General features: G+C 38.4%; 1 protein-coding gene across 2 annotated transcripts; it reads right to left on the bottom strand.

Moving 5' to 3' along the window:
- Positions 1 to 4,343: 4,343 nt before the first annotated feature.
- On the bottom strand, positions 4,344 to 12,772 carry errfi1a (ERBB receptor feedback inhibitor 1a). 2 transcript variants are annotated; one of them, XM_079857718.1, is made up of 4 exons: positions 12,614 to 12,772; positions 8,243 to 8,441; positions 7,979 to 8,034; positions 4,344 to 7,255 (listed from the first exon to the last, which is right to left on the bottom strand). In XM_079857718.1, exons 2-4 carry the CDS (start codon positions 8,389 to 8,391, stop codon positions 6,126 to 6,128), a joined length of 1,335 nt encoding a protein of 444 aa, XP_079713844.1. In that variant the 5' UTR covers positions 8,392 to 8,441; positions 12,614 to 12,772; the 3' UTR covers positions 4,344 to 6,125. The 2 variants fall into 2 exon arrangements, with proteins under 2 accessions (XP_079713844.1, XP_079713843.1); XM_079857717.1 differs by having other exon boundaries at positions 7,979 to 8,061; positions 12,614 to 12,768.
- Between the last annotated feature and the right edge of the window lie 190 nt (positions 12,773 to 12,962).

The raw sequence follows: 12,962 nt of genomic DNA, 5'->3' as shown, positions 1-12,962 counted from the left end.
AGGCCTACTCGTGCACGCCTATAGACTGAACACATAATACGCATGCACATGACGTCACGTTTTCACAAATTCACGTTTTTGTAGTTTACACAGACATAATTACAGTATTGTTCTCAAAAACTTGCACTTTGAAACACATTATCAAACGTTTGCATTTTCAGGTTTCCAAAATGCCGTTGTGTAAGTGAACGTCAAAAACACACAAAAAAAGTTTTCCATTTTTTAGTTGAAAACAGTGTCATGTAAACGGCCCCCCATGTACATAATTGTGTAAATGTACCCTAAGAAATAATTTCTTAGTGACATCCTCTCCTCATTTTGCCAATTGTCCAGCTGTGACAGGTCTTACTTTGAGAAGTACTATGGAGATCACTGTGAGCTTTACAGCAGAGAGGCTGGTTTCTACGCAGTTCTCTTCGGCAGTTTAGCAGCTTTTGCTCTACTCATCATTGTTGCAGTTGTGATAGTTGTGGTGTTCTACAGGGCAAAGAGGTCTGTATAACTTTTTCTGTGACTTAAGCATTCAAAGATGACAAAAAAAATCAAAACAAATAACTACAATAATCTAATTTCAACAGAACGTCAAGAAAAAGGAGATCATCGTTTTTTGATGATGTCGTCTTTGATTTTACATCCAGAGGTATGATGTGATATTGTTGCTATACGCATGCTTTAGTAGATATGTACAGAAGTACAGACTCCCAAGCATTAGAAATGATGTGACGTATTATAATTGAAAATATGAACTATATTATTGCAGGATCCATAGACAGAGGCTATGGGAATCAAACCTTTTCAGCCACAGAAGACTCAGAATCAGGGTCTTATGGAGCGAACAATTATCATTCATCTGCATGGTAGGATAAGAAATTATATATCATTTTATAAATATATGAGAAAAGGAAGAAATATAGCAAAACCTAAAATCAGCAGTCAAAATGGACAAGGATATGATAAGATTATTAATGACACTAAATATTATGTCTTGCTGTATTTGTCACAATATTCTAATCTTTTTTTCCTCTTTGCAACAGATAAAGACCAGAGCAACTGAAGTGATGGATGTCTGATGAAAAGAGGAGACAGATATATATTATTTTATTTTTTTGCCACGCCGACACAACCAATCACAAAACACGGCCAATCAGCAATCAGAACAATCCTCTCTGTTCGCGCACTTTATCGCTCTAAAAACTAAGCACACATACCTTGTATGTTTATGACTTCTGTGATGCTTCTCTATAGGGTATGCTTTTAATGGTTTATCATGTAATATCCTCTTGTAAACTTTAGGCAATCACTCTCCATGTTTGGTAATTAATATACATTAGGATCTGCACATTGGTCCAATGAGATGTGATGTGGGCGGGGCTTCCTGCTCAACACACACACACACACACACACACACACACACATAAACCATATTGCTCGTCGCTTGTTGATGCTATTTATTTACGTTGTATTATATTTATGCACTTAGCAGACGCTTTTATCCAAAGGATAAATTAAAACCTAGATTAGGAAACGAGAGCTAAAGAGAAATGCAGAGAAGAAGAAAAAGAAAAGAAAAAAAAATATCCTGGTATGAGAGGGTGACACTCTGGGAATAAAAAAAAAGACTATTAATAATAATCATCATAAATAAACATAATCCTAATCAGTGTTGGGTGTAATGCATTATCATCTAATTAATTACTGTAATTTAATTATTTTCCCTTGAAAAAGTAATTTAATGGATTACTCTTTTCTGTAATTTAATTACAGTTCTGATGTAATTGCATTAAATACTGTATAGACTAGAACAATTCTAGGCCTATATAAAACAATAGTGGATTTAACGTCGAACGTTAAAATGTTGCCTATATTTTTATGTAACTTTTTAAATACTTTGGTAAGCTCAAGAATTATACATGCAATTTTATATTATTTATTTGAAATAATTAAAATAGCAGTTTCATATCTATCCTTCATATCTATCCTAAGCAATTTATAGAGAGTAATTAGTAGGTCTATAGTAATTTAATTACATTGTGTAATTAGTAGCTAGTAATTAATTAGTTATGTTGATTGTTGTTTTTAATGATTGTTTTTGTTGTACATTTACATATATTTATATGCCTTTTGATATGATAGCAGGGTAGTGCTTGTGTTTACATTGAGAAGCACATTAAATTAATATTTATAAAGAAAAGAATTGTGTTGAATACATGTTTGCAACTGAAATTCTTAAAATAAAGCATATATTGACTATTGTAGGCCATCATGTTGACTTTCGGTTAAAAAAAAATGTTTGTTGCAATGTCGTTCTAAGGTCACTAGGAGGCGCTGCAGACTTAATCACACGGCAGCCAACCTTCACCTGTAATGTTTCTGCTGCTTCTCATCAAAGGCGTCTTTTTCTTGTAAATATTACTGTAGTCCATTCTCTTAAACCTAAACAAACCATTTCCCTCATTTTGCTAACAGTCCTTGGTTTGCTGTCTTGTCATTTAACGGAGGCTTTAATCCAAAGTTACACTTAATTCAGGGACAGTCCCCTTGGTAAGTTGTGTTGCTCCAGACCGGGACACAGTGGTGGTAGTTCATGGATTGTATTGTTTGAACCAACAACCTTTCAGTTGCCAGCCCAGATCTTTAACCACTTGGCCACACCACCGCTGTATGGCTGCATGCAAATGGGCAATTCATTGTCATTTGGCCACACCTGCAGGATTGCAGAAGACAACAGAGACATGAATGAAAGTCTATGTACTGTACATCATGTTCAGAGAATACCGAATTAAGAATAATTCACATTTAGTCGATTTTCCTCAGCACTGACTAGGAAGTTAATCATTCTTGCAAAACTTAACATTAACTTTTTGATGATTACACTAATCAATCATTTCAATAGCACAACTTATATAAACTATAATCTGTGAGCGTTGGATCACTGGCTATATATTTGTAAGGTGTTCACTGTTAAATGGGTGTAACTGATCATCACTTTAATTCTTTAGACCGCAGGAAGGAACTCATTTACATTTTTTTTTTTTTTTTGTCCTGGAAATGAAATGCATTGGTTTATATGACAAGTAAATGTGTTTATAAATGCAAAATATGTAAACCATTTTCTTTTAGGAACAGGTTAAGGGTGTGGGCTTGGGTTAGTCTGTAATCATCATAATCAGATGTATATAAAACAATAGAAGTCTATGGTATGTCCTCGTTAAGATATGCATGTGTCTGTGTGTATATATAAGTGTAAGTGTGTGTGTGTGTGTGTGTGTGTGAGTAAGTGAATGTTTTCATAGGGTTGATAGATAATAGATTTGAGTCAAGGCCATCTAAACAAGTTGTTTGCTTTTTATAGACCTTAATGTATGTGGTTTAACCATCTTCAGTTCCTCCCTTTTGTCTGCTTTTGATCAGGCTGTGATTAATCAGGAAGCTTATCTTTCTTTAAGAGTTGAATTACTGGTTTGCAAAGAGTCATTTCCATTTCACATGTGATGTGAATCGACTTACATCACTGAAATTACTATTCTGTGTCATTACTGTATATTTTAGTACATATTTAAAAAATTCCATAAGATAAAAATATTTCCTGTTCATTGTTAGCTATGAATTTTTTTTAAAAGCTTAGACAGCATCAACTTCACACAGTTCAATGTTCCTTAGAAGTCCTCAAAAGTGTTGTTATTGTAAACAAAAACAACATTTTGAAAATTATTTTTGTTAGAAATAAAGCTGGCATAAAATAAAATAAAAACATGTAGAAATCTTGCCTTGGCAACTAACTGAAATAACTGATAAGTTCATTAAAAATACTAAAGATGACTAAAATTACACATTAAAGCTGATAAAATGATACCAAAAAAACAAAAAATTAAAATGAAACCTGAAATATAAAATAGGTGAAAAGCATGACTTCATTTCCTGTTACCCGAGCCAAATTTGTTAAATGGATCGGTTTTTGGACATTATAGTTCGCTCATTTCACCTGCTTATCGTTTCATCCAAGGCTTTAGCGCCAAAAAAAGACCAGAGAAACAGCATTTCCCCCAATCATCAAGGCAGAAAATACCAGTCTACGTGAGTAATTCCCAGGTTTGCTAGATAGTGCCCTGTAAAGCAGCTCCAAAGACGCACATCCCTTCAAACCACAGACCTGATCCAAGATCGGTTTTAAAGTGCAAAAGACCAGTTCACCTTCCTCCTGTCTGGAGCCAGGCCAGTAGTAATGAGGCAGAGCGCAGGGGCGTGGGTGTGATAAAACAGGCAAAACAGCTATATCTATGTTCCACAGAGATACGACATACTTCACAGAACGAAATACAACAGAATATCAGATAAAAACAAACTTGATTCATAAATAAGTATTTATTTCTATTACTTTAAAGGATACAATCCACTAAGAACTATTCAGTTTGGGTAAGAGGACAATGTTAAATACTTTTACACATCACAACATACTGTTTTATCAGTGCACTTTGCTTTATATATATTTTTATATATACACACACATACACACAACACAGCAGAGATGTCTATTTCTTCTTGAACTTGCCTTCATTTTTAGGTAAGACTGCAAAAGGAAAATTAAAAACAATGTAAACATTTTTTTGGATACAGAAACTAGTAAAATAAATGGTTAAAACAAAACAAAAAAGCATGGCATCAAATGAGTTCAAATCCCGTTGTGAGGTGGAAAGTTGTACTTGACCTCAGAGCTTCCAAACTGGATGTTTTTATAGTCTTACTCCTCTTTTCTTTTCTTTTTTTTTCAAATTGCATGGAACTTGCTACATTTACTGAGTTATCACGATGGTTCTGGAAACAATATAGAACAATAAAACATCTCATTCACCAGCTGCCAGCAGCCAAAGTCTCAGGTGCCCACACCCATTGTAATCACGTCTAACAGGAATGCACGTACAGTAACAGGAAGATCAGTATGTGTGAGCTTGGCCAAACGCAACACGTATGGACTTTAACTCCACATAGCTCTTAAAAATCGGTCGAAGATGCGTTTTCATTGAGGAAGTGTTAATGACTGACTGTAGGGAATGGGCAAAACAAAAAGAAACACAGATCAGGGGCAATTGTTTCCTCGTGCGGACTTGCATGCATCAAGGGAGATCGTATTCGTTGAGTCTTTGTAATCCGCAGTTGGGTATTTAAGAACGAGAACTATAATGGGAGGTAGTACTCGAGAAAATCCTATTCTAGACAATGGCTCACAGCTTCACGTGGAGACAGCACTTTAAAAGAGGAGATAAAAACATTCACAGGTTTTATAAGTATTGCTTTTTGTGCAACAAAAGAACACACTACACCTTAGCAAGAAGCCAGGGATCGGAAATACTCCGTTCATTCAGAGGGCAACATTTCAGCTGCCGTTTTAAGCAGCTTATAAAAGCAGTGCCAAAATTGGGCAAATGTAACACATTCAGCTCTCGTATCACTCACACACTCAACTCAGAACAGAAAAGCAATACTTAGCCTGCTCCTATGTAACACACACTCAAGACTACAAGTTATACAGACAGGCCACATAAAAGCGCACAAAAGAGTGTCCTGACAAAGGATGAGAGAAATATAACAGAAGAGCTGCGAAATAGTGTGCATGTGTCAGATTTCATGCTTGCATGCAGTATGCAATGCAAAAAGATGGAATAACCTTCACTTAAAATGCCGGCCGCAAAAAAAGCCAGGCTGTTTTTATACTTCATATATGGTAGACGACATAAACGTACAGAAGCATTACTGACCCTATGTCCCCATGATCAGATGAACGTTCCAAGACATAAAGATGATCATCAATGCAATATAAAATGAGACTACGAAAATTTACAACACTGAAGTATGGAGGTACCAGACCAGCTAATACCCAACAACTGCACCATGTCATCATTTCAACACTTACATTTCACATGACAATGAAATAAAAAAAACATAATTTCCGAGCTCGCTCTAAGAGAACTGTTAGAACGGCTTCCGGGTTGAGAGCAAAACAAGAGAAATCCCAGTAACTGCAATTCATACGTAACTCGCTCGAATTTCCGAGCACTACAGCAAAACTACAAAAAAGCAGCGACAAAGTCTTCGGACAAACGTGTCCCAAAAGTGATAGCTCGCTTATTTCATACCAAGTCTATTTGGTGCGTCATTTTCCTTTTGCTTTGACAGTCCCAGTCCGAACTCGAATCGGAGGCATCCGTACCTTGACTCGCTGTGCTGTCCGTTAAATACTTCTCATGTTTGTCCAGGTATGGTGGGCGTTGTGGCAAAAGGAAGTAGTGTGTGTTGCTGGCTTTCCTGCCGTTCTCCATGACGGGCAGAATGCATGGGGAGCCTTCGCTATTCTGTCGTTGCAGACCGCGACTGACGTATTTGGGATCTGGGGCAAAGCTCTGCGTAGGGGGCATGATCCCGTTGAGGTACATTGGGAGGCTCTTTGGGCTCGGGGTGCGGGAACTACTGGCGGAAAAAGGTTCTCTAGGGGGAACTTTGGGAGGTCGGTCATCGTCACTGTTGGCTCCCGATGAGACTTCGGCTGACCAGCGCCGGTAGTCTCCCGTTTTGATAGGTCGTGGGGGAATAGGAACTCTCGGAGGAACTTCTGGTTTATCCAGGCCTTGTGTATTCCAGTGGTGACTGGATAGTCGGAAGGAGGTGGGTTTGTTGAAGCAGCCGGCAGGGCCAGAATGGGAGCGCCGAAGCTTTCTTTGCGTACGTTCCTGCTGTCTGAGACAGTTCTGCTGCTGTTGCTGGTGGTGGTCGCGGAGCTCCTGTTCCCTCTGCTGGGTTTCCCGCTCCTGCCTCAGCTTCTGTGGCTGTGGCTGTGGCTGTTGCTTCTGCTGGGATGTTGGACCTTCAAAGTAGGCGTAGTTAATCTGTCCACAGCCCCTGAAACTCCTCCTACTAGGCATTCCGTACCGGAAAGGAGACTGTTTGGAGCAAGGTTCGGAAACCAGGCAGCGATTGTCATCTCCGTTGAAGAACTCTACTTCACTGTCCACAGCCTGATCCGGGGAAAGCTCAGCTGAACCGGGAATTGGGGGAAGGGGTTTGGTGACTCGGCTGGGCGTCTGGGGAGGACTGATGCAGTCAGATACGGTTAGACGTTGAAAGCAGGGAACCACTTGGTCGTTTTTGGCAGGGCTGGACGTAGAAAGGTCCGTGTGCAAGGTGAGCTGGGAGGGTCTAGGCTTTTTGGGGGGCAAGGGCTGGCCTCCTGGGCTGTTTGGTGATTGAAGATGAGTCCGCTGTTCTGTTTGAAAGGAAAGATGGCAGAGAATGAGAATATAGCCGTTTTTAAGACTGAAATTAATCAATTGTTCTTTAATGCAAACTATACAAATAACCACACTGTCAACAGTGTTAAAGATGTACAAATTACACTTCCCCTTAAAGCTGATGATTTTCTCCAACAGTATTACATGAAGTTATTTTACATTTGGCAGGCACTTTTATCCAAAGAGCATTTCAAGAAATTTTATCAGTTTGTGCATTCCCTGGGAATCAAACCAGTGACCTTGGTGTTGCTAGCACACTCTAGTAGTACACAAGTTTAAGGAATAGTTCACCAAAAAATTTAAATACAATCATTGTTTACTTCAAGTCGTTGCAAACCAATATACTAAAATACAAGAGGATAGTTTTGAAGGACCCTCATGCAGCTCTTTCTATAAACAGACTGTTCACCTCTGTCCATCTCCAAAAAGGACAAAAATTGCAACAAAAGCAGCATAAAAGTATCACACACACTATATTTCACTAAATTAGTCTTCTCGAAGATGTTACATGTTGTATAGTCTACTAATTTAATGGTGTTTTTTTGGTTCTTCTGTTCTTCTTGGAGCCTGACAAACATGGTTGCTATCAATTGTCTTTTTATGTATTAAAAACAGAAATGTTGGAAAAAAATACACCATAAATGTTTAAGGGGGAGTTTGAGTGAACTTTCAATCATGATGAGACTTATGTTACTTACTGTCCGCTCCTGAAAATGACGGCAGCACCTGTTGCTGGGATTGATGGTTAAAATCCCTAGAAGAATCAATGGTGAAGCATAAGCTGCAAATTAAGAACAGGAAAGCTAATCAGATTGATGCACAAATCCAAGGTTCATTAACATCATGAAAAACATGTTGCAGAGCATTTCCTGTTTTTCTGTTCAGTTATGCAGTGCATGTCCAGGGTCTAATAAAACGAATCAATTTTCAACTCTGAAAACATGTGAAAAATTTGCACTCACTTGTGTAGATCATGGTATTTCCAAGAGGGCTTAGCTCCGGCCATGCTATGCCAATGGCTGCCCCGCAGGAAAAGGCTTTGCGCGGGTAAACAGATCTCCTGGGCAGTCAAGCCTGCAGTGGACATGCTCCAGCTGCAGTCGGTTCGCATTCAGGCCAGGAAATGTTCCTCCCGCCAAGCTGGCAGCTGCTGGCCTGTACCTGAAACACAGCCATGAGAGGACAAGAGCATGAATCTCTGTAACACCTCCTACAGAGGAATACGATTAAATGTAGTCTCCTGCTTCTCAGATTTTCTTTCGTAAAAAGAAAAGGACCTACATTGTAATGCCTCTTATCTAGAATTTCACAAGAGCTCTTACACTGAGCTTATGATTGAAATAGGACAAAACTCAAAGGAGATCTTTGTAACATTCATTTTTTGCTCTTATGGAGATCAAATTGAGACTTTCTAAGGAAAAATGCCCTACTAATATCTCACATTGAAGTCTCTTCTGAACCTCAAGAGGAGACACAATGGTTTAAACTCAAAAGATCTCAATATGTACATTTCAAAATCAAACTGATCCACTTCAATTATATAGCCTAACTCTCTACTCTTACTGTACATCAGCTCTTGTCTTTTTGTGTCCATTTTCATTTCTGTTAATGAATTTTAAAGGTACACTATGTAAGATTTGTACCTTAATAAAACAGCTTCGAAATATTTTCGATGGTAAGCGAACTCGTAGTAGGGCGAATCATCCCGATAGCAAAGCAGGTGGGGGACGCCGCTGGCAAAACCAGCTAAGTTTGAGAGGTGGCGTCCCGACAAATCTCGCGAGAATCATGACTTGCTTTACGGCACGACGTCACATACATCAACAACATATGAAGCAGCCTCTGTGGAAGACACTAGCACACATTTCAGACGTGAATCATGGCAGAGTCGACGAAGAAAACGAAGAAAGCGCGGCTCTGCGTGAGTGGTATTTCCGACAGTAACGTTAAATACAAGTACTCCACTGCGACTCTAGGGGTCGCTGTTTGAGAAACACGGAAACTGCATAGTGTGCCTTTAAGAGAAACGTCCAAGATTTACAATTATGCATCTGGCAGATGCTTTTATCCAAACCGACATGTATTGCATTCAAGGTACACATTTTTTATCAGTTCTTGCTTTCCCTGGGAATCAAACCCATGACCTTAGTGTTGCTAGTGCCTTGCTCTACTGATTTAACTACAGATACTTAAAAAAAAAAAAATACAGCCAAGAGCACCATTCAGTCTCCTATGAGAGAGCAACCTTTGAGCAGTGAAATTTTCCAGTGAGATCTCACTATTAACTACAACCTTTGCCTCAAACTCCTAATTACTGCTCATTAATAGTAAGTAAGGTGGTTGTTAAGTTAAGGTATTGGGATGGATTAAGGGATGTAGAATATGGTAATGCAGAATCAAGCATTAATATGTGTTTTATAAGTACTAATAACCAGCCAATATCCTAGTAATATGCATGCTAATAAGCAATGAGAACTGGACCCTAAACTAAAGTGTTACCAAACATTCAAACCTAATTGAGATCATTGCAATGGTTTTGTTGTTGTTGTGGAAAAACCGAGACATTTTGTCTAGTTGTTTATGGAGCACACCATCCATTGCACCTCCTCCTCGCTTCCCCTCGCTTTGCAATGCAGTCAGCCATGTGCACGGGACTCCAGTCGCGCTCTTTCAGAGAACATTGAGCAACTTCTGCTGAGCTTCACAGCCTGTGGTATGACAAGCGTTCAGTTTGACTGCACTAAACGACATGTATGCCCCAAAAGCCTTGAGGATAGTGCCAAACTCAATGCTCTCACACACACATATACAAAACAGCCCACATTTCACTGCAAGACAAATACTGTTGTGCACAATTTGTCAGTTTTCTGTGTTGGATGAAATATTGCACTGTAATTTTGTCTGCAAGCACAATGACATTCTGAGAATCTTGTGCAAATGCTATTCTCACAGAGGAAGTCTAATATCAAATTATATATGCAAATCAGTCTCAAATTTCCTGCCTTGGGAACACATCTTATGTTTAAAGGAAATTGCATCTACTATTACTATTTAGTGTAACACTACAGCAGTTGCTTCTGGAGCAGAATCCAATAAAACACTTTTCACTCTTTGAGAAACCAGCTTTACACCCTTGAGAACTTGAAGAGTGATGGACCTGGAGGCAAGGTTCATCCTGGTTTTAGCTTACAAACACATATCACGCTCACAAGCTATCAAATCACCAACATTACGACAGTCTTCCAGTGATAAAACAACTCATGAACCCTATTACAGAGCAATTAGCATTTTTATAGAACAATTTATTGCAGGGCTGTTTCACAAGGCAATGCATTTCTGCAGAGCGGAGTGTGATATGCAACAAGTGCATTAACAGGATCTTGCAATTTAATCAATATTACCCATTTCAAGAATAACCAATACAGAGTAGTTAGAGAAAGCAATGCAATGCCACTTCATAAATGGTTATGTGCTTAAACCGGGTCAATTGGTTCAACAGGGACGTGCATTTCTGTTGACCGTCCCTGATCCGGTGCATAAATGCAAGCAGTTCTGCCTCCTGAAAGCTTTGGACCTTGGATACGGTCACTATGAGCACACAATGCAACCTGATCTGTGATAAAGAAACCCACGGGACAAGCGCTTCCTCTCACAACAGGTGCAAGACGGACAGACATCCTAGTGTCCGGCACAGACATTTCTCAATGCTTTAGGGAAGACAATGCCAGTGTGTTGCACAGACGTTAAGTAAACAAAGCGTGCCAAATGTTTTTCGCTGTGGCGTAAACCCCGTAAAACCTCCTTCAAAACACTTACAGACACACATTTACTAATTCTATACCCTCTTTTGCATTTAAATCTGAGATTATGGAGATATTTGGTTGCATTGTGCAAGAAATGCATCACATTTCACTCAAAGCTTATTTTAGTATTACTAAGATTGTGACATTATGTTCATGACAATTAAGCACATTTATTTATTTATTTAAATTAAATCAGCATTAGGGCCACATTCAACATACACTCCAATGATACAATAAATATTCTTTTTTTTTTTTTGCATTACAGTAAATAAAATTACAGAAAACAAGACATTTTTACATTTGGATTACTTGATTATTGTGAAAATCATCTCAGAATGAAAATTCAACAAAAGGTTCCCTTTGTTAACATGAACTAACAATGAAAAACAATTCTAAAGCATTTATTCATTTTAGTTTGTTAATTCCAAGATGCACAAACACATTATTAAAAAGAAAATGTGTATCTGTTATTATTATTAATATTAAATTAACCATAGCTAACACGAACAAACAATAATAGGCTGTATTGTTATTAACTAACATTAGCGATGATTAATAAATACTTTGCTTGTTTGTTCGTTTCTATAACATTAACTAATGAGACCTTAGTGTAAAGTGTTAGCAAAAATAGTGTGGTTCTCAAAATAGGCTTCATTTCCTTCATGCAATATATAATGTCTGAATTTTGCAGTGAAATGTGGACATGTTCTTGACAGACTAGCATACAATGGATCTGATGGAAATACCTGAAATACTGCTTATGAACACACAGCACTTCAAAAGCGGTTCTAATGCACATCTACTGTAATCTGTGCATAATCAGAACACAAACACCCATTACGTCCCCTTATTTTAACAAAAAAAAAATATATATTTCAAAAATAAGTCCAATTATAAAGTGTAAAGTCATTGTACATGGACACAAATTACGAAATATCTGCATCCTGACAAACTACCAATATGACAGTGCGAGACGGTATGAAGGAGAGACAGTCTCGTGCGTTCACACCCCGCCGCGGTTTCCAGGCAACCATACCCGATCTACCTGTCCGCTTCCGCAAACTGGCGGGATGAGTCACTTAAACTCTATCACACCTGACGAAACACACCTCACGCATTTCTTTCAGAAAAAAAGACTGATGTTCCACGAGATGAAGCAACATGTATTTCAACGTCACATATTATGCCACTGCAATGGGATTTTTGTCAGCTGATAATCATCAGTTTTGTTGTTATTATGATAACAAACGCTTAAAAATCTAAAAATTAAATGAAAATCTAAATTAAATAATTAATTAATTAATAAATAATAAATCAAAATTGTTTTAGAATGGTTCCTGTGCTTCCCTCCTAATTGAACACACACTCTTTATCGGATGGCCTGTCACAGAATCAGATAATATCGTTACACACGTCACTGTCGTCATCAACACTCATTCACTCACGCACACACACACACACACACACACACACACATAGCGAGACAGACAGACAGACCACAAACACTGTAGCAAACACATTAAAATTCACCTTAATCTCCGGGTAGATTCTAGGTGTCCGGTGTTAAATGTTCATAGTGCCGTAATGATCCCGTTCGGTCCGTTTGAAAGCTGTACTGTATCTCTATGGATGCGCGAGGACTTTCATTACAGCGGTCGAGAGGTTCGTTAAACGGGTCTCAGTGTGCGCGGTGCTTTAAATGCTCACTGCAGTCAGAGGACGCGCAAGCCACGCCCCTTCAGACGGGATTTAAAGACACAGTGCTCACAATGGTGTTATATATGTGAATGTCTCTGCATCATTGTGTTACCCTTTCTGTGTTATGTATTTGTTTAGACTATATGTTTTATATATATATATATATATATATATATATATA

This window comes from Squalius cephalus (genome assembly GCF_949319135.1).
Source record: "Squalius cephalus genome assembly, chromosome: 22".
Taxonomy (NCBI): domain Eukaryota; kingdom Metazoa; phylum Chordata; class Actinopteri; order Cypriniformes; family Leuciscidae; genus Squalius; species Squalius cephalus.
Note: the sequence above shows the minus strand (reverse complement) of the source record. Positions and strands in the feature narration are given on the sequence as shown.